Source organism: Larus michahellis, chromosome 7 (assembly GCF_964199755.1).
Source record: "Larus michahellis chromosome 7, bLarMic1.1, whole genome shotgun sequence".
Classification (NCBI taxonomy): domain Eukaryota; kingdom Metazoa; phylum Chordata; class Aves; order Charadriiformes; family Laridae; genus Larus; species Larus michahellis.
In genome coordinates this window covers 28,845,189-28,868,486 of record NC_133902.1, presented here as the reverse complement: position 1 = coordinate 28,868,486, position 23,298 = coordinate 28,845,189, and the positions used below count along the sequence as shown (strand labels likewise).

General features: G+C 38.7%; 1 protein-coding gene across 2 annotated transcripts in view; it reads right to left on the bottom strand.

Moving 5' to 3' along the window:
- Positions 1–23,298, bottom strand: part of BMPR2 (bone morphogenetic protein receptor type 2) — a 107,945-nt gene that overhangs the window by 44,501 nt on the left and 40,146 nt on the right. For both annotated transcript variants that reach the window (XM_074593868.1, XM_074593869.1), the window contains exons 2-3: positions 6,995–7,168; positions 5,087–5,266 (exon numbers count right to left, since the gene is read on the bottom strand). In XM_074593868.1, the coding sequence (XP_074449969.1) occupies positions 5,087–5,266; positions 6,995–7,168 (354 nt within the window). The remainder of the gene's footprint in view (positions 1–5,086; positions 5,267–6,994; positions 7,169–23,298) is intronic.

Here is a 23,298-nt window from a genome sequence, read left to right as displayed (position 1 = left end):
TTCCTTAGATTAGGCAGATCAGAAGTGAAAGACCAGCTCTAACAGGGGCTATGAACTCAGCTGATCAGGTACGGCAAGCAGAGCCCAGCTGAAGTAAATGCATTTCAATGATAAATTAATATCGGATGCTGCTCTCCAGAAAAAAGCAGTTCAAAATAACAACTGAGAGTGAGCAGGGTTACAACTTTCCAAAATTAGCCTGACATGATCTAATTGAACGTCAGTGAGAGTTAGATTGGGCCATGTGCCCACAACAACACAAGTCTAACTGCTGCCTCTCAAAAGCAATAGTAAAATGAAAATTGTCTATTACTACTAATCTGACCCAGCCACATGCATTAATAATTACTTTTTTTTTTTTAAGGTAGCTTTCCTCAAAATTTCCACAGAATTCTGTGAGCACTTAAAGACAGACTTTTATATCTGTATTTTATATACGTAGCAAGGCTGGCAAAGAAAGGCCAGGATGACACACTGAAAGATAAACGTCTAATAAGATAAAAACGTCTATCTGTTTTAGAATAAAGAAATACCAACTTCCTTCACTGTTTGAAGCAGTTTCTTTATATCCAAATCTCAGTGCTCTTATTTAATATACTGTTCTAAATCCTCTAAAAATTGCAGCCACCATTTGTTTCTTTGAGGAGAAAACCCTACATCATTTCAACAATAACATGTACCAGTAATGCGCAACTGTTGCTGCCAGGTATTTTTTTTTTTCATATATCATAAGAATACATCATCTGTCATACAAAAAATATACTCTTAACACTCAGTTGCTGCAAGATTAATTTATTTGCAGCGCCAGGAATGCAGCCTTGAGGAAAAAAAAATAATTTCAACAAAACCATTTTCTTTCATCTTGATGTTATTTTAACGTGAATGTTTCATTACAGTAATATATCTATGACCAATGAATGAGATCATTTACCTCTTTAGCTACTTAAATTCTATTTAAATGGCCATTATGAATGATTATAGAACGAACTAATGCATTTGTCTTCAAAACAGTCTCAGAATTTAGGAAGCATTCTGTAGACATAAGAGGCAGATATTTAACAATTCTCAAACTAAACATTTGACAAAGCTGATAGAGTAAATACACATCTCAAAACATTTACCCAGGCAACCAATGTTGGCCCTTTTTAGGTCGGGTTAATGGGTATATACACATACTGGCTGAAGGTAAGATGGTTTGGGTTTTTTTTGACAATTGTTTGTGAAAATAGAAGATGGAAGAATAATGAGTCTATCCATGAGTGATTTGGCAAAGCATAAAAAAAAGTCTATTTTTCCCCAAAAGCACAAGCTTAGGTTGAGGATGAGAGGTTGTTTTTGATCTTCTGCATTTCAGTAGCTGCAAACTCCACAGGCAAATCCTAAGGTCTGAAATAAACACCCTTCTCCAGCCTCTGCTTCTCCTGGCATCAGGGAACAGCTATCTGAATCTTTGCATTTTTAATACCTCCAGACTACGCCCCATCCTATAGCATTTGCAAAATTCTAGCTGGAGGGACTAGCAACCAACAACTACTCAAATCTGCCTGGATTATTTTTAAGATAGAAGAGAAGAATATTATGACTATTCCGCTGTACGATTGTTTTGAATTACCAGCTCCAGTAAAAAGCAGTAAGGATTAAATTTAAGGCTTCAAGAACCTATTTGTCCTTAATCTTATTTCACATTTTTGTAAGTTTTGTTACAAGATAGTATGGATTTCTTACATTTATGCCCTGACCAAATATGAACTAAAAAAAAAAAAAGTATTCCATTCTACACAGCTATGGTTGTAGGATAAACATGTTTTGACACCCTAAAAGACAACAATTACATAAAAATTGTTACATTTAAGAGAATTTCTGTATTTTACAACAACGATTTTGTTGTATCTAAGATGTACTGAGATCTTAATTAACTTACTTGTAGCCTTGAATAATTTGTAGTCTAGCTACATCTTTCAATACACCACTGTTAACTGTCCTACAAAAAATTGTAACAAAAAGATCATATAAAGTAATTTTTTAATTCCTCCATTATTTTTCTGGATGGATTTAGCTCAAGAACCTAACGATAGTCTGCTGTTTCCACAGATCCTTCATATAGCTGGAAGGAAATATTTTTAAAAGAACACCTACAATTTTTCTTAATAATTAACTTTTAAATTGACTAGGTTCATCAGTAGCGTTTTCAGGTTCTGCTAGTTTTTAAATTACAGCTGAATTTCCACTCATTATTCCAGCAACTTTTTATTTGGGGTGATTTTTCTGGAAACCAGCAGAAAAACATTTACAAATACTTAGTTAACTGTTGGCTTACCTCAACAGGCTTCACGTAATTAACCATACACTAGTCACATCTGCTTTGAAATTTACAGGATCATAAATAGAGTTCTAGGAGGCCATAGACCCTACTTTCTGTCATTCAAGAACTGTTTGATGTACAACATTTTTAATGCCTTATCAAAAACATAGATGAAATAGTGCTCTTACAGTTCACGGGCTATACGGAAAGAACCTTCTGCAGAAGATTTCCCACATGACTGTGACCTGTTCGATTTCATAATCTAAAAGGTACAGTAATATCCATAGAATCATAGAATGGTTCGGGTTGGAAGGGACCTTCAAGATCATCTAGTTCCAGCCCCCCTGCCATGGGCAGGGACACCTCCCACTAGACCAGGCTGCTCAAAGCCCCATCCAGCCTGGCCTTGAACACCTCCAGGGATGGGGCAGCCACAACTTCCCTGGGCAACCTGTTCCAGTGCCTCACCACCCTCACAGTAAAGAATTTCTTCCTAATATCTAATCTAAATCTATCCTCTTTCAGTTTAAAACCGTCACCCCTACATAGTAACAGTCTGTGCAGCTGAGCATACTACTGTCCTTAAACCGTTCTGACAACTTTAATAGAAAGGCTGGAAGAGCGCCCAAGTAAGGTATTGAGTAGGTAATTCAAAGCTTCCCAACAGTTTCATAAAAACTGAACTTTGACAAAGCAAGAATTCTGTCCTCAATGTTGAGGTGGCAAAACTAAATCTTACAGCATCAAAATGGATTCTAGAAGGAGTCGAGAGGGCTGGGAAAGGGACTGTGGAGATTCCAGTGCCTGGAACGGGGGTCAGTAATGTTGCAGGGTCCGTGTGCCGCAGCCTCCCTCTTTTTTCACCCTTCCAGCTTCCTCAAACGACCTCTACCTCCACAGTGCTGCAGGTGTACAGGATTTACACTGCCGGGAGCAGCCCCATCACTGTCGGATGCAGCGGCAGAGCTTTACAAATAAAACACCAGAGTGGCAAATGAGGCCACCCTTGCTGCTGGAATGGACAATCTCCATCTCCTAACTTCATCAAAGCAGACAGACAACTGTGCTAGGCAGCAACCTACTTTGCTTATGCTTATGCCTAAAGCCAAATTTGCGTATTATGAAAATGGAAGATGACACAGTAACACAAAACAGTTTGAGTCAGTAGAAATGTATGCTGCAGCACTCAATTACTGGGTGAATTAAGGACTGTGTTACAAATTCAATTTTTTTTTTCCTCCTCACTTTGCAAGTCAAGCTAGATCTTTCAGTATTAAAAATCTCACTTAAAAAAATATTTGAAGATCTTATCACCCAATAACTGAATTAATTCAGCTTGTAATTTCTACCCTTGGAGAAGCACGGGCACAGGCAATTTTGTAGGAACCCTGTCTTCCTATTTTGGGAGGACAGAAAGGGACAAGGAATTACTTTTACACCTTTCCCCCCCCCCCCGTGTCAAAAGCCGCTGTACAGTACTAACTCCAGTCACATTTGGGGAGCCCCCAATCAGATGACTATTACCAGAGTCAAGTAGAGTCTGTTCAGCATTGCTCAGTGCTAAACTCAAACACTGACTCCAAATGGCGATTGTTTCCTGGTTCTACAAATAGTATTATCAGCCAAAAGGCACCACGTCTTATCAAATTTCTTTATCCATTTATATCATATGCACTTTCCCAGTAAAAATTTCCTTTCTTTTTTTAGCATGGCAAGCCCTCATTTTGACCAAAATTGCTTACAAAGCCTCCATCCTTCAGCTACTTTTGAAAGTATCAGTATCTTCACTATCTTAGAGTTTAAGTTAATTCAAATATTATCATTCCTAAACACAAACTATTCTTTTTGCATTCCATAGCTGTAAATACTATCCAATTAAATACATCTTCATTTCACAAATGAAAAAAAATAAAAATCACTTGACATTGATAAAAGACTCTTGACATACAGAAACAGTTATACCGCCATTTACATGCGTGCCTCTATTCAATTTCTCTTTCACAATTCTTATTTAGAAAATGCTATCCAAATGTTTAGATTAGGCCACTAACTCAGCTTCTTTACAGGTTCTTAATTCTTAGAAACAGCATAACAGTGTGTCTGCTTCTAATATTACTTCTGTAATAGGAGGTTAAGGGGTCTGATCCCTTGATTTGCATCCATATGCTATGTTGATTTTAGAATAAATAACAGATAATCTAATCTGGAAAAAAACTACATTGCTCAAACTAGTACTCTTTGAAAGTTATGCCAAAGTTAATCTCTACCAGAGATATGCAAAAGAAAGAAGCCAGATTTCAAAGCCTCATAAGACTGTTGGAGAGAATCTCAACAGCCTGATATAAGACCAGTTCTACCGCTCAAAGCTATCTGTGAGCCATGACTGAATAGACAGGCCAGATTTGGTACCGTAATGTTAATGAATTTACTGGCCTGTTTTTAACAGAAGTCTGAATCCTTCTGAATATCCCCACAGGCTTCTGAAGTTGTGCATCCAAATACCAAAGCACCCAAAATTAGAGACCATTTTGGAAAACATAATCTGCATTCAGCAGTTGCCTATACAAACAATTCTCTTGTAAGCATTTAACTCATTCTTTGCAGAGCACTGCGAAATATATAAATGTGATAAACTTCATATGGAAAAGCTCTGTTCTGTTTGCCACTTCTTTTGCATATAAATAGAAAGGTCACAGGTTTTGCATTTTACAGTACCATGAAAGAAGGATCCTTCTCTAAATTATTTAAGCCACGAAATGACAGAGATGGAAACGTCTGACTTACTGTAAGGTGTTGTATCAGTAGGATCAGGAGGTGGAAAATTTTCTGTGAAGTTGACATTACACAAGTCCGTACTACAGCAGCAGAAGCGATATGTTCCATTCTGAATCAAGGAAGGGGTGGTTGTAACTATACACTCCTCAAAATGACACTCTTGGGGGTCTCCTATATGAGACCAGCAACCTGTAAAGAGATGAATTACAGAACTCTTTTTAAAGGAGGCATACAATAAATTGTTATGTGGACAATTAAACACACCTATAGAAATCCATATATTACATAACTAAATCTTACAGAGTGGGGTGAAAACAGCTATCATAATTTGCTTGTCTGAATCACTACCACCTTTTAAACCAAAAACTGAAGAGTTTCTTTCAGAATTTACCACAGCTGAGGAGAAGACATATGGGTAGTGATGAAGACCAACGTCAGAGGCATCCAGCTGTCAACCTCAATATGACAAAACCTGAATTCTCGAGCCTTCTAAGCAGAAGCATGCTTAGAATGCAATTCCCCATTTCTCTGATACCACAGACAATATTAGCACCCTCTGGCCCACAGTCGAGATGAAATTGTGACCTAGTCCCCTCCTTAGAGCGAGGCCACAAGACTGCATCTATAGTTTCATGCTTCTTGCATAACTTCTAAAAATTCTGTCCTTCCTCATTATCAACATCACCGGACTCTTCTACACTATCACAACTTATTTCTTGGTTAATGCAGGCTCCTCCTCCCTGCAGCAAGTGTTCCTTCCCCAGTGTGCTCAATGGCAGTTTATGCAGAAACGCCTGGAAGGGAAAGAGGCAGCGTAGGGGCAGAGGTGAGCAGCCAGACTGCTTCTTCCAGCAGATTACCAGATCAAACAACAACATTCGCATACAACTGCACACAACATTACAAAATGTTTGTAAACACAAACATTTTCTTTCAGCCTTCTACTACATTAACTTGTACCCAAGTAACCCAGAGCGAAGTCACAACATGTCTCCGGCCACTGCAAGACCCTTCACCCCTCCCTACCATCACTCTCCCTGCAGAATAGCAGCGATCGACAGTTAGTGATACGTGACAATTTTGTGCTACAGTCGCAATTTCCTTTGTAAACAAACATCCAATCAATATGAAGATACATTTTTACTTAATGAAACACTGATTTTCAAATATAACATTACATCAATACATATATTGAGATATATTCAAGGATTCCTCTGGACACCCTAAGCTACAAGCAATTTAAGCGTTTTTTCCTTCAACTGTGCATTGATCTCTTTGATCAATGATTAGGGGACTGGAGCACCTCTCTTATGAAGAAAGACTGAGGGATTTGGGTCTCTTCAGACTGGAAAAAAGACGGCTGAGGGGGGATCTTATCAATGCTTACAAATACTTAAAGGGTGGGTGTCAGGAGGATGGGGCCAGGCTCTCTTCAGTGGTGACCAGCGACAGGACAAGAGGTAATGGGCACAAACTTGAGCATAGGAAGTTCCACCTAAACACAAGGAGGAACTTCTATTACTTTGAGGGTGGCAGAGCACTGGAAGAGGCTGCCCAGAGAGGTGGTGGAGTCTCCGTCTCTGGAGACATTCAAAACCTGCCTGGACGCGTTCCTGTGCAACCTGCTCTGGGTGACCCTGCTCTGGCAGGGGGCTTGGACTAGATGATCTCCAGAGATCATCATTCCAAACCCTACCATTCTGTGATTCTTTAGTCTCGTTTAGACGTTATTTATTTCAAACGAACATTCTGTTCATATTTAAAATTGCTAAATGGGAAGTTTGAAATCATGCTTTTGTACAATGCACAAACAAAACGTCTAGCTTTGCAGCTGTGTATCTTCGTACCGGCCAGTTAGATCACAAAAAAGTGAAACCAGTAGCAAAACGACTGCACTTACACCAAAATGTTACATACCTTGTTTTACAAGATGTATGTCTCCTTCTCGTGTTTTTTCCCAAAGTCCATAGCAGGTACTACCTTTCATGCACAAAATGGTGCCATTCTCCTGGGAGATTCGGCTCTCACTGATTCCATGGTCCTGCTGATATGGGTCCTTAAATGCACATAGCCGCTCCTCACTCTGCGCAGCTTTAGACAAAGAAAGGAAAAGAAATATTTTTTGTCAGTGATTTTATGCATAAAACATTAACTTTAATAAAAGGATGATTAAGGTCTTCTGGAAACCTACATTCAAAACCATCCTGAATTATACATATCCGTTCTTCCAACAGTCAGAAATAAAAATTAGGTCTATCCCAAAGTTACTTTCATAAAGAGGGCAGAAAAAACTCAGCACACGTTTCAAAATGAACGTGCAAATGTTTGAAGTTCACAGGTGCTGAATAAAAATTACATTGCACAGTCTGCATCATTTGTCCTCAAGTGTAAGTTACACAACTGTTAGCTGGTTTCTTCAGCAACCGCATGTGTTACTTAATTGTTTCCAGATCCTAAACCAAGATGATCTTTTTCAGACTGACATCCCACCCAGTGCCTACTTAATTTAGAGGGCTTTTTGCACTCTTTCTATTGACCCATCTCTTTTTTTCTACGTTATCCAGCCATTGCACTGACATTTACTTCTTTTTGCTCAGCAACCTACAAGTTTGGGCTCTTTCACACAACTGCACCAATGACCACCAACAGAAATACTAACAGCAGAGTAAAACCCACACGACTGACCAGCAGCTCTGGGAAAACACTGTCTGTAAAAAAGAGCAATGTTGCCTGTAAAGTCTCCCTGTGGAATGTCCAGCAGGAACATTGTAAAGAATACAAAGAGAGCACAAAAATAAATAACCATGATTGCCTGAAAAATCTTCCGAGATTTTTTAGTAAAACAAAACCAAAACCACCCACACTGATTTTTACAAGAATATTTAATCAACAAACTTTAAAAATTTAATACCTTAAGAGAACTCATATGTTTTACCCATATGATTACCGCTTTTTTGTTTGTATCACCTCAATGAAAGGAATCAACCATGCTGATATGCCTCTGTTATCTTTTCTTTATGAAGAGTAAACACATTCGAACAGTAAGTTCTTCAGAAAAGCATCAAGTCCAAGATGAATAAATCCTACATTTGTAGTGACTATGATATTTAGAATATATTCATTCTTCCCTTGAATGGTTTTATAAAATGCTTGGAAAGCTAGGTGTGTAATTACAAGGCACTGAAGTATTACCCAGTCGTACACCTCAGCAAAGGTCCAATTGCAGTGAGAATTGGTACTACCTATCTCCACAGCTAGATTTTATCCAGCTCTTTAACTCCCATGGAAGCATCGGTAGCAAAAAAATGCAAGGTGGAGCGGATTGGTCTCTTGGGAAAACAGATTTTGAACTTAAAAAAAAAATTATAGCATATGTAATTGTAAATTATTAAAGGTACTGTAGATGTATAAAATATCTGCTCACCAAGGATTTATTTATTTGATCATTCTGCAGCACTGGCCCCTAAAAAGCCATGTTTCAGCAAGGCAGACTTCCTGCAAAAATGCTGTTTCGTTGTGTCACCAGCGCAGATGATTGGGTAACAGAAAGACAAACCAAGAGATTCAGATACAAGTCTCACTTACAAGGCCGTTATTGTTCATTAAGGAGTCAAAATTCTAAATTCTCTTATGCTGAAACCACCATAAATAGCTGCACCATCCAGAAAGGCAGCCTGGCAGTGATTCCCAGTTTATTCTGTGGCAGCAGTAATTAAAACAGCACAACTTAGCTTATTTTTTAGTGGTTAGTAGGGCGTGTACCCTCAGTTGAGCTGCATGTCAGCTCAGTGGTGGTAAAACTCTCAGCTGAGGAGACAGGAACTTCTTAAGCCACCATAATTCAATCACTTGCAGCTCCACGTACTCCAATAACCCGGCCGGCAGTCCATGCTACTCACCCACCTCTCCGTACTCCGGTCAGTGTACAATTAACACTTTACACCCAGAACTCCAGTTTTGAAGTGATAAATACATTTATTATAAAGCAGTGGCTTGATATTCAGAAACTCAATTGCCTAAATTTCATATAGATTTTTTTTTCCTTCTAAATGAGTAGTCAGTGGAGTTACCGAGGACAAAAAGGTCACACATTAACAGCTAGCATATGCTGCCTCAAGCAGTACTTGCCAGTCGCACGTAGTAGTTTTATTCTCAGGAACAGCTGAGTATGCCAGGCGTGAAGCATCTGTCCTGCATTCTCTGCTCCATGACATGGCACTGGCCAAGAAACAACGTATGAAAGGCCAGTACTCCACCGCCATGCGAGAACTGGAGCTGACTAACTTTTTGAAAATCGAAAGGAGAAAAAATTATCACGGAACTGTAATTTAAGAGAGAACAGGACAGAATCATACGGCCTTGTGAAATATGACATATCTGCTCCCAGGGACACTACGAAGGTTTTAAAATCAGTTGCACGTGCTAGCTGAGTGGGACTAAGGTCATCTGAGATGTTGGTTGTTCACAGAATGCTCAAATTGTTGCAAGATAAGCCCTTTCATAATTTGCATTTTTTGTGAAAAATAAATTAAAGAACAGAATTTATAGAACAGCCACATAGATTTGGTTTCCTTATCAAAAACCCATGGTCAAAAAGGAAAAAAGAAGTAATTCCAGGAAAGTGCACTTTCATAATACCTCAACAGGTTTAAAAAAAATAAAAAAATCAAAAAAATCTTTTAACCTCTGAACTAATGGAAGAAAATGAAAAAAAAACAACTTTTGGTTTTGCTTTCTACTCAGAAATATAGTTACATGTACCATATCTGTGCTCCAGAGACAGCATTAACTGCCCACTTCTCTAGTCTCTTCACCTTTCTATAAATGTCTTAGGATCAAGGTTGAGAAGCAAGAACGTGCAGAAGATACTTGAAAAAAGTAAAGTTGTTAACCACCGTGCTAGAAGCTGTGCAACCATACACTACAGAAAATAAAAGTTGCTACCAAAGGCTTTTCTGATTTAAAAAAAAAAAAAACAACACATATTTCCCTATAAGAATACCTGTGGAAGGGAGGAAGGGGCAAGAATAAGGAAGTACAAAATCCGCTGCTAGCAACCTGAGTGTCTATCAGTTTTCTAGCAAACTAATAAAAATGCAAGTTAACTTGCCACAATTTAATGTCAGATGATCTCAGTGGGAAACTTTTCCAACAAAAAATAAAGGTTACTCACCCAACAACTAGAGTTTTCATGCTGATCACTGCACATTCCTGCTTCGATTATAACTTAGAGTAGCACAGCCCCTGTGGGAGCAGTACCCACTGCAATACTCTGCTGACCCCTGCCCCTTCCCTGATGGCATGGAACATCTGGAGAACAGGGGACATATAACAAAAGCTACTTTATTTTTCTCTGTGGCCTCTGTAGGTTCATTGTTGAAGCTGTAATGCCGAAGAAAATTGGGCAGGGCATTCGGATGTCCAGAAACCGTCTTGAAGAACACAGAATAGATGAGCCGCTTCAATTTCTTTGCATGATTTCGGCACATTCCTGCTCTGGGAATTTGGCAGTAAGGTTTTCTTCTTTCAGGCAGTGGAAACCAGTCAGTTCCAAAAACTTTTAATACTGAAATATTTTTAAGGCCTTGAAAGCAACCTCCAGCCTAGATGAGCATGCCTAAACCTTCCCCAAAATAAATTGAGATACTACTACAAAAAACACACAGAAGTATTGGGTTGCTTGTTCTAAACTTCACCTATTTCAACAGAAATCTTACCCTTCAATGTAAAAATACTGTTCCTCATGGATGACCTTTTAATGTCAGTTTTTAGTTATCACGGGAGCCAACAGCAATGCATGGTGCATTCAGAGCTGAGACACATCTACCTGTCCCTTAGGAGCTCTGCTCCTGCAATGTAAAAGGGCAGCCACCAACATTCTCTATAGCAGCTTAGCTGGAAACCATTCCAATGTTGCTTCTTCCAAAACACCATCCTTGGAGATATTCAAAAGCTATCTGGACATGGTCCTGGGCAACCGGCTGTAGGTGACCCTGCCTGAGCATGGATTTGGACAAGATGACCTCCAGAGGTCCCTCCCAACCTCAACTATTCTTGCAGGACACAGGTCTCAAGGTACTCAATGCGTAGTGACCAGACAGAAAAATGATACTTCTCAGCTGGGCTACCTGCTACTTTCTGTCTCCAAGTCAGGTGAAATGGTAGGGTAAGAGTAGAACTACTGGATTCTCTTGTTTGTCTTCAGTGCAAATAGATCTAAACCCAAGGAAATACCTTAACTTTAAGATTTTTATTAGATAACAAGAGCAATTAAAATAAACAACTTATCCTTCGAAGACCGAGGATCTTGAATTGATCCAATTGATGTATCTAGTTCATTTGCTACCTGTGTCAGAAAAATGAAGGGCAAAGCCCCTGCAGACAGAGGTGCTCACCAGATATTAAGGACCCATGAAGAGTTCACTGTGCGGCGCTCCTTCCCTTACAGATTTCACAGGCCTGAGATGCACCAGCAGTGTATGCTCCAATCGGCAAAATGCAGAAGCCATTTACAGATCGAGCTATACAGTATATTTGCCCACCCATGAAATGTCCCAGCAAACAAACAAAACCAAGACCTGGCACCACAGTAAGTGGCAGCAGAGGTTTGACAGGACACCTGCTGCATGGCTGAAGTCATCCCTCAGAGCCCAGCTCTTACTAAAAGATTTCATGTTGTTTCAACTCTTTTACAGGCCCTTTCAAGCTTTCCATCTCATTATTCCTACACAAGTTAAGCATCACCAAAATAACTGCAGTAAAAATCATTAAATTGGATTGCAGTTTCTCTATAAAGGTGTAAGTCTATAATAACTCTTTCATCATTAGGTCTAAAGCACAACAAAAAACTGCCACGCGTGCATGTTCAATTATAAAAAACAAAGATTATAAATCTACTGAATCTACTGAATTCTTTTTTTGGCCGGGGAGTGGGGAGGATGGGGGGGGGGTGTTGGACACCTCTGGAGAGTTCACTGTACTTAAACACAACTATCTAATTAAATCAGTAAGTGACAAAAGTGTAATTTTAGAAATATGGAAATTATGACTACAAAAAGAAGAAAGTCATATAAAAGGCTACGTCCAAAACTGGAAATCAATTTATTATTTCTTTCACGATATAGAAGAATTAAGAGAAGGACTTTTGGTACTTTCATTATCTTTATAAGGTAAATTTCATAGTAAGCTATATTTGGTCATCACATAGAACTCATTATACATCCAGGTCTTTTCTAATTCACCTTTAATAGAAGACTTTGAGAGACATTTTGAAACAAATAAATGGCAATTGAATTCTTACATGTCATATGCCACTGAAAAATTTGCTACTACAGACAACTGTAGTAGTAACAGATAGGCTGACATTGAAAAGGACAAAAAGTGAAACCTGAACAACAAATTGTGAAGAATTTATAATGAAATGTCTATTTTCCATTCCTCTTGAACTTGTGCACCAGACAAACAATGTCAAAATAATTCAATAAAAATAATAAAATGAACTCAAACTTCCGTTCTCTCATCCAGCAAAGATTTCCAACACAGACAAGAAGGAAAGGCACCATTCCCAGAAGTTCTACCAAGGGAAAAACCAGTGAGAGTGGGGCGAGCTCTCCACTTCCCTATCATAAACCAGAAAAAAACACCAAAATTTTCTGTTGCTTTCCAGCTCATTTTACATCTATATTTATAAAAAAAATACACTTTGCTGTCCAGTTTCAAAATAGGCTTAACACATGAGCAGCACTACAATTGAGTATGGGTGCTTCAAGAAGTAATCTAAGAAACATTAAATGTTCTTAGTTTTCCTGCTTGGCTGCCATTAGTGATGTGTCTGATCATCACGCACACATTAAGAGACCTAACTTGAAGCAGACTGTGAAACCTTATTGTCATATTCCAAAAAGAGAATGGGGAAACAGACTACATTAAATTACTTTCCTGAAATCATAAAGGAACTGGGAATTGCCCATAGTTTCCGAAGTCCATCCTGTGGCTCACTCTTACTGCCACGGTGCTCCGAAGGGCATAGAGTTCGTCCCCATGCCACTACACAGCCTCAAGAAAAAGCACCAGGGCTTCAGGAATTTCCTTTTGGCATATGGCTCAGGTTTTAATACGATTACAATCTTAGTGTTTATCAGTTTTTCTGTCAACAACAAAAGAAAACCTGATAAAACAAGTTATTATAGGAAAAATACTATACTGATGTTTTCAATTTTCTCCCTGTCACCATAGCTATTTCCAACTGCTCAGGAACAGAGAAGTGATTCACACAAATACGTGAATTCTGGATGTCTGTAGTGGTTTGCTACAAAAACACACCGAAATATGTTTACTATTTGAGTATTTGCCTTCCTTCACTGCTAAAGATATTTCTGGACAGCAAAGATCAAAAGAAAATTACAAGTGTATCTACTGTGTCTGAAATCTTGCGTGCTATGAATACACGATCCACGCCTACTAGGATGAGTTTAAACAAATGAATACGCTGTTACTGCTTTTAATATACTAATTCTTGCGCGATCATTTTGTGTTCTAGGAAAACATAATTACTGAAAACAATTACAACAGAAATACCAAAAGTTACAGGAATCCAACTGCAAATCCTTAGAACATGAGTCATGTTTTCATTAATAGCATAGGAAGTCAGTTCCATTAGTACTTAGTCGACGCTTCCTGACCTTACATCTATTCAATGCAGTACATGGAATTTGCATCAAATGCAAAGGGAGGGGGAAAGGAAGGAAAAAGGACTCAAATATTACTCAAATGCTACAAAGGATTATTCTACTCCATGCTAGTTGTCAGGATTAAAAATAAATCCATAAACAAAGATCTGTCACTTTACAATTAAAGCCAGGTAATACATTTCGTGACGGAGCAGTCACGAATAAAAGAATCTCAGATAACAGCCAGAAGACAAACTTGCTTGTAATGTTCAAGAACAGACTTGCTAGCATCACAGGCCACATACATGGGTACCATGTTGGTAATTACGTCTAGCTGCCTTCATGACCACATCGGTGAAGACTTGAAAAAAGACAAAAAATGAAAAAGGTTTCTGAGCATTTGTTTGCCTGCAATGAGATTTCTTTAAATACAGGCCACCATACATTCAACCAGGAACCTCATTAGGCTGCAACAGATTTTTTTTAAAAGATTAAGGTTCGGTTTTTTTCTGTTACTTGTCCTTTGAATTAGTGAGATTTTCATCAGAACAGCCATAGACACAAAACCTGTTTTCTTTTGGCCCTGTCAGCTCTCTATGGAGTTCTTTCATTTACACAATATGGGGAAACATCATCGCCCTCGAGGCAAGGTTATGAGATAGCACGCGTCTTCATAATGCAAACTACTAAAAGGAGGGCGAATAAAGCAATGTACATCAGGAGGCTCCTTTGAGTATATCCTTTCAACTACTGATAGCTGAATCCTGGTATGATATACAGAGAAACAGAATCTTGAAGAAGCCATCACTTAGCAAGCACTCCATTGCTGTTTTTTTCATCTTTTTCTCCTCAGAGGTTTTAATTACAAATAGTTCTAAATGTGTATACTTATATAAAAATATATCACAAGCAGACATCTTTTGCAAGAAGTCATTCTTCTACAGACAGACCATCCTTAATAGTAACTTAAGAGTGGAAAGAAAAAAGCTAAACTGCTGGTAATCTGCCACGTATTTACACTTGCAGTACTCTGCTTTGCAGCATGTTTGACCAGGTGGTCAGGAAGAGAAATAAATTGTGCGCTTAAGGATCGGGCGTGAGAGCATGGAGGTCTAAACCAACCAGAAATGGCCCAGGGACTTTTTGAGCAAGAGGTCAGGAGCAGCACAGGGCAACACGCAGGCTGGGCAGACAGCACAGCCTGTTGCTTCGCAGCAAAATTCTGTGCTGGAAGTTCTCCAGGTGGGCTCCACAAACGCAAACACTAGATTAATATTTTTAAGACACAAATAAGAAAGAATGGAAATTTGCACCAGAGAATACACTAGGAACTTCCAGGAGGGAGGCAGGAAAGCAAAATACTTCAGAAATTTACATCTGTGGTCATAAGCTTTCCCCTCCTAACAAAAAGAGAGGAAATAAATATCACGATCATTAAAGCTCCTCCTACAAGGAGGACATATTACGTACATGTATAATATGCCCTTGTTGACGAAAAGGCCAACGGAATTCTGGGCTGCGTAGGGAAGAGTGTGGCCAGCAAGGTCAAGGGAGGTCATCCTCCCCCTCTACTCTGCACTGGTGAGGCCACAACTGGAATACTGTGTCCAGTTCCGGGCTCCCCAGTTCAAGAGGGACAGGGAACTAACTGCTGGAGCGAGTCCAGCGAAGGGCAACTAAGATGATTGAGGGACTGGAGCATCTCCCTTATGAGGAAAGGCTGAGAGAGCTGGGACTCTTTAGCCTGGAGAAGAGAAGGCTGAGGGGAGACCTTATTATGGCATACAAGTACCTAAAGGGTGGGTTGAAGGAGGATGGAGACAGACTCTTTTCAGTGGTTCCCACTAACAGGACGAGGGGCAATGGGCACAAGCTGGAACATAGGAAGTTCTGATCAAATATGGGAAAAAACTTCTTTACAGTGAGGGTGACAGAGCACTGGAACAGGCTGCCCAGGGAGGCTGTGGAGTCCCCTTCTCTGGAGATTTTCAAGACCCGCCTGGATGCAGCCCTGAGGGATGTGCTCTAGGCAATCCTGCTTTAGCAGGGGAGTTGGACTAGATGATCTCTAGAGGTCCCTTCCAACTCTGAAAAATTCCGTGATTTCGTGAAATACTGCAAAATATATTTTGACAATAAATCACTTCCAGTTTATGCTCAGTGTTAAAATCTGGAATAATCTGTTCACAGTACTGCATATCCTTAGCCTTCATTGACAAAAATTATTTTGGTTTTGTCTGCTTTTGCTGTGTAACATCACAGTTTCAAATGCTGGCAATTACACAGAGCCAGGCTTTGATTGAGAACTAGTGCCAAAACTAAAATGATTGCTAGTACCAATATCCTTTTCAAAGTGATTAAGTGACTGCATATGCAGATAACTAAATCATTTATGTTCGTTACAGGACCCTTTTCCATTAAAATAGCAGGAGATTAGAAAATTCAAGTGTCGTCTTTTCTGTACAGGGATATACTTTAGTCCTTCCTCCTCCTCAAACTAACCTTTAAGCAACCAAGTACATTTGAAATCTCTTCTCTCTCCTTACTCCCTTTCTAACAGAGTGTTGCCTGCTGATAAACACTACCAGCAGCGACAGAGATGCCAACCTTTTCCTGTTGTAGATTCTTCAACAGTACTTGAGTATGTTGGTGTTTCAGCTTCATTCTGAAGTACCAGTGGTATGTTAGCACTAAATGAATAAAATAGAACTGTGGCCACTGTGTTGTATCTCACATGGTATGCACGAGGTTCACACTTCGCTTCCCACCCAGGCACTGCTGCCTTGCAGCACCGTGGTACATATCCCACGGGCTCCTCTCGGCCCTGTCTGGGATGTGCTGACCCCCTTAGCACAGTCTCGCTGCCACAGGGCCACCAAATCATGCCCTCCTTGCAGCCCACTACTGTCACATGCCTCTGCCCAGAGGCATCCACCATACCAGGAATTTCATTAGTTGGAATTAATGTAAGTAGAGAGGTACGGAATGCCCAAAAAGTAAACAGTCAACTCAAATTGTTTTGTGAAGGCCTTGTTCTCCTTTCTCCCAAATTTACTCTCAAAGGAAGTGGTACCTAAGATGAACCCAGCTTAAGCAAGAGGAGCCATGCAGAAGAACAACAGGATAGCAGAGATTTATTGCTAGCAGCTGACAAATTATGTTGTCCCCAAACACTGCCAGATTTTATGCAAAAATATCTGAGCTTACTGCCCATAAACTGTATCACTGCCTTATTTCCACAACCTTCTAAACGTTTCTGAGGACAACCAGACCACCTCGCTGTGCACACTCCATCCGAACCAGGCAATACCACAGAATCAAAATTTCATCCAACTAGTAAGAGCACAAGATACAGTGGCAAGAAAGCTAGCGACACCTGTGTTCTGGCATAAGATCTGCTGGGACAAAATTCAAGAATTTCAAGCAAATTTGAACCAATGGGATTAATACTGGTTCATGGTTTACATCAAGAGGCTGAGGCATTTTTCAGCTGATATGGGAAGAGATTCAAGCTGAGTCTGTAATGAGGATATATCTCATTGACTCAGACAGGGTCAGAGAAGAGCAAACTACAGAACTAAAACCAAGCGTCCTGAAGTCTCAGCCAGAGCCCTAACAAGCTGACCTTCAACTACCTCTTACTTTGGACACTAATAGGAGCTTCCCTCACCTTACAAGATTTCCTCCAGAATGTATAAATCTAAACCAGAAAAAGAATCTACCTCCCTCAATGATTCAGCATTTTCCTCAACGTTGTTTTATAGCAGTGTTCAGCTGGTACACAGTTAGAACATTTGTTTTTATTGCATAAGTCTGTCTAATTCAGCAGATTTCTTCCTTCCATCTTCTTCCCCATGCTAAATTACCATTGATTTTTAACAAGACAGAATTAAAACAAAATGTATCTAACACACAGGTAGTAGAGGAAGCTTATCGACCTGTACAATATGAAATTTCTAAATATATCACCTGTTAGTGGTGAAAAACACACTCTGGTATGTTAAAAAACAATAACATTATCTTAGTTTTAGATTATGCAGGACTGCCGACATTTTATCACACAACTGTTCACTTAAGAAACAGTTAAAGGCTTTGCAGCAAGAGATTACAGCAGGTTTTGTGTTTTTTTTAGTGTTGTAAAAATAGTAAAATGTCATGGCATTTTAGCAATCGCTTTGTTAGCTTTACAATATTTATCTTTGTCATCAGACTTCAACCTATAGCCTGCTTAGAGCCATTTCCAAAACCTTCACATTCCGTATTAAAGCAAAATCCAGACAGCATGTCCTATGTGGAAATGCAAGGGTCTAAGCGTACTCAAAAACCCTTCTGAAAAAGCTGTCAAGCTCAAATACTGAAAGCCAAAATAAATCAGCACAAAACTTACACAATCAAACCATTAAATGCTAGAGGAGTATCAAACCATGGACTACGTTTCACTCACTTGAGGGAGAATCTAATCTACTAAACACATTAGTGGAGTACAAAGCATAAAAGCATTTACTCTTGACTCTGAATGTTTGTTTTTGGCAATAATCTTAAGAGTTCCCACAATTTTAATGAAGTTGAAGACAATGATTTTCTGTAGAGGTTCACGTGGCAGAAAGCATCCCTGTGGCTTCAAATCACATTGTGCAGTTTGCACCATCTTCTTGTCTCAAGACGAGATGATTGCTTATTTTACACCACGAGCAAACAGGGATTCCAGGCTTTACACATAGTTAAATCAGCTCAGAAAGAATCTACTCACAGATTCATGATGTTGGGCACAAGAAAATTATACGTTTTCAACAAAAGGTATTTTGTATGCCAGCTTTAACGTACACCTTTCACTTTATTAAGTATTACTCCAACTCAAGCTAAAGCTCATTTAACCCCAGATTTCTGGAAACCACAGGGAAGGAAGTAGCTGGCTTTCACTGAGTCGACAGGATTTTGGACATCTAACTTCTCCAGGTCTCCTGGAAAAATCTCATCCTACATTTAATCTTATGAAAGCATTAATATATATACTACAGGATTTTAACCAACCTAGCATCGTTCTGATTTTTTAAAAAAAATATTATTCACTTCCTAAACAACTGTGTCTCCATTCAGAGAAAAATAAGTATGCTAATGTTACTGTTTAGCAATTATGTCAGAACAGAAATCATCACAGCCTTAGTCACACAATCTTTTCCAGTGGCCAGTGTCTATTCAGAGAACTGAAAATACTCGCATTCTTTATCTTTGCCCTAGACTGGAGTTCAGGGATTTTTTTCTGGGTATGAGCGTCTGGCTTCTGTTTATCTGGGCTGTCAAAGTGAAGTATCTGCATGGAATAACACAGGAAACTCTGCAGCAAAAGCACCAGTAAAGCAAACTAATGATGTGGTATTTCTCCCCCAAACTCAGATGTAACAAACTTCCCAGAGCAAAATTGATTATTTCAGCGTCTACGTTAGATCCCCTTGAAAAAAGTCTGTTACTGGATATTCCCCTAACACATGTAATATACTCACTTTTCTAGCAAGCAGGGATGCCATTTCTGCTGTGTATAATATGAAAACATTTTCTTGAAAACTCTTCAGTAGCTTCCATTTGGAAAAAGATAGTACGCGTACAGCCTGTCTTCTAGAGTGTATTACAAAAAGTCTTCCTGTAAACCTTTTTTAGAAGAAGCTTACACCACTGGCAATACACTGAAACATTTGAAAACTAGCAACCATTCTGTGACCTGAAGCTACAACAAAATTAAGTTCCAAAATCGTAATCATGTTTTGCCCTCGGTAATATACATTATATTATCATTTGACTGACTACAGAAGCATGATCTATTTAGCTTTTAAAGTCTGAAAACAATGAGGAAGAGAAGCAAAAGGCTGAAACTAGCTTTCACCCTGAGACGCTTTATGTCACCTTTTCAGAATTTCTCAAAGAATATATGTTTAAGTTCAAAAACATCTCAAGTCTTTGTCTTCAAGGCATTTAGTGGTCTGCCACAGAATATCCCACAAGCCATCATCATTTTGAGTCAAAAACACAGTCAACACGACATCTCCCTGGGCACCGTAATTCAGGCAACGCAAGGTGAAAGGCAATTCATGCAGAGAACCAGGGTTTTATCAAGGACTAGTAAGAGACTGTGGGCTGCTGCAGGAACTGGGGACCTACTTCAAACGCTCCTACTCTGTGTTCCTTAACTGAGAGAAGGTATAGAAAGAATTGTGAGCTAAAGGTATTTATGGGTGTTTGTTGAACTGGGTAAAACCAGAAAATATTGACTTTTGCTTCTGCTAGACTTCAAGGTTATCAGCCCCTTGAACAGAGGTCACTGTTCCTATATTTCTTGGTGTTACAGTGCTTAACTTGCTAGAAATTTATGGGCACAGCACTGAACTATTTAAAATCAATTCAGACATTTTCTTTATGCATTCATTCTTTCCCATTAAAATCTTTGTTGTACCAATAACAACATAATCAGCTAAGAAGGTGATACAAGCCAACTTTTGCAAACTTTGTATAGGCAGAAAAATCAGTGTCTAGTCAAGACAAGCTCTTCATTAACTTCTGGTCTCTCAACTTACAGAGTTAAAAAGGATATGGTTGGTACATGCAGACAAACCCAGATCACTGAACACGCTTTAGTTTCAAGGACTGGTTTTCATGTACTAAAATACAGTATGTCACAACCAAAGAAAGAAACTTCTGGGGACCAGGAAGTAAACAAACAAAAAAAGTTTAAACAGTAGAAGATTATTTTTAATGATCTTTGTTGATGCTAATGACAGGAAATGTGGAAAGGGGCGCTCCCAAAATGCAGACACTCAAAGAAGAGACTGTCATCAACTCGCTTAACATTTTGCATTACACACCCGAGGATGATGACTACAATTATGCTCAAAAGACCATCTTAACTCCTCATCCTATGCTACACCCCAGATATCACAGGTTAAAACACCTCACAAGACACAACAGGTAGTGTGAGCAGAAAACATCAGGGTTTTCGGGTCACCAGGGAGCCCAACCTGCCAACCAGCCATTCCCGGGGTGAGCACAGAGCCAGACTGCATGGGGGCTTCCCCATCCACACCGTAGCTCTCTACCACATTAACAGATACAATAAGCACTTCAGTCCATGATTTTTAGAGTTCACGCTTTTTCTGAGCCAGACATGCTGCAAGGGCAGGAAATAAGCACAAACAGCATGTTGGCATTTAGGACTAACATGGAAGGAGCAAAGATAAATCTCATCTAACAATAAAATAAAAAAAAAAAATAAAAAAAATCAGAGGCTTCACAATGGCAGAATTAACTAATAAAGAGGGTTTTTCCTCTATGTTTTCAACTTTTTTTTAAAGACTTTAGTCTTTCAAAAGCAAAAAGTGGTATATACATTTATTATACAGACACTGAACAAATATTACTTAATTGGTTTAGATGTCTCTAGAAAAAAAAATTATTAAGCACTAGGTCAGCCACTACTGGGAATGTTATAATTTATGAACTGAATAAAGTAAGTTTTTCTCTTTAATTTGAACTAGAAACATTAGAAAGCAATATAACTCGCAGTAAACATTTAAATATCAGCTTTAAAGAAATTCAGATCAGGTTTATTAATTAATTTACTATTTTCTAGCAAACTGTCTAATTTATGAAAATTGAAGTATAGCATGGAAAAACACTCATGTTTGCACATGCTTTATTAAAGTTATGTTTCTTTATCAAAAGTACAGTGTTGAACAGAATACTAGATATTATAAATAAGCCACACATACATACAAAGTAGGTTTCCCATTCTTTTTAATAGATTTGTATAATGGAAATCCTATTTGCAATCTCTCTCTAAATACAAGATCCTGATCCGAGCCTGAATTACTTGACATGGTGATAAGCCAGATAAGAACAATTTCTGGTGATTAAAATACAAATCCTTCCAATGTTAAATGAATTTAAGTCCAATTTTTTTGCTAAACAGTTTTAGATCAGACATGTCTTCTTTTTTCTTTTAACATAAACATAGCTATCAAAAAAGGGAAAAACCCATAAGTACAGTGAAAATACACAACTCATAACCTGAACATGTGTTTTAGAGTCTTAAGGCAAAATATAATTTATTCCACAATATTCACTAAACACGTTTACAGGATCAGACAGGTTTTCAGAATCTCTGAGACAAACTAATACTGCAATCAAAGGATTAGCAAACCAGCTGCCTATGTGCCATTACAGCTGATTATCATAGATTGTAGACAGCTAGCTTACTTGGAAAGTGCTTTTAGGAATACTCCACTGTTGCCAGAGAGAAGGGTATGGCAGGATAATGTGATATTAACTCATTATTTTATTTATTATACATAAAAAATGGAATTTACGGAATATGAACTGCATGTGGGTTTAGAAAATCTTAAGTTATAACCTACACTTACAGTAAAACATGACAAAATGAAGAAGTGAAGAGAATTACGGAACGCTGCCCTTCAGAGCTAAGGATGCTGCGCAGTGAAGGTTTGACTTTTCAATCTTCTCCCCAAATCTCACTAAAAACTAAACCAATGCCAAAATTCATGTCTTATTAGATGGTAGGATAAAATCACGTAAAGAGAAAAATTGAACAATTTGGAAGTTACAGGTTTATCTTCAAAATGCGTTTAAATAGTTTTTCGGTTCATGTGTAGAAAAATTTGCAAAACATAATCTTCCAGTAGCCCTCAATAAAAGAAGTGTCTTTGTTTTTATAGAGCGTTCAAATAGTTTGTTATGCCTAAACACTTTCCTCCTTCCTTAAGGCTACAAGAAAGAATCATTGTTCTGACTGGAGACTGAGCTACTACCAAACAGGAAAGCAGCAGAACCCAGCATTTAACAAGATACTGAAGTGTTTAGAGCACTGCTTACCAAAAACCAGGAAACGTCTTTAGTTTTCTAGCAACATCTTACTAACACTTCAGCATCATTTTTTTCCCATCATCTTTATGATGGTAACGGGAGAATGTTTGCATCACTCCAACTGGATACAACTATAAAGGAAATTCAAATTTATTAACTATAAAGAAAATTCAGATGTGGAAGGAAATTATAGTAGTGATTCATCCACCTGGTAAAACCATTCCTTTGAGATGACACTGAAGCAAACCCAAGACTAGTAACCAATTGAGTTCATCCCTCTGGTAGTTGGTAAAAGAAGTAATTTTAGCGGACAGAGTAGAACTGTATCTTGTTATCAGAAGTACGGATGTGGCATTTTTTGCTGCATATGGTTTGCTTTAACTGACACTGGCTTGGTCTATGTCATTTGGAATCACATATTGAATCCTATGATTCCTGTACAGGGAGAAAAACGGGATGATCCTGATCGCCATTTCTAGCTATTGATATGGCCTCTGTATCTCAGAAGAGGAAGCCAAAGTCAGAATTTCACAGCCAGTCAAGAGAGGATCAACTGCCTAGGGGTAACTACAGAAGTATAAATATGCACCAGTTATTCAAAGCATGGCTTTCCAAAAGGCTTTTAGATTAGATAGATTATTCCTCCCCTACTTGCTTCTTCTCTAGTTTGTCTTCTTTCCCTCA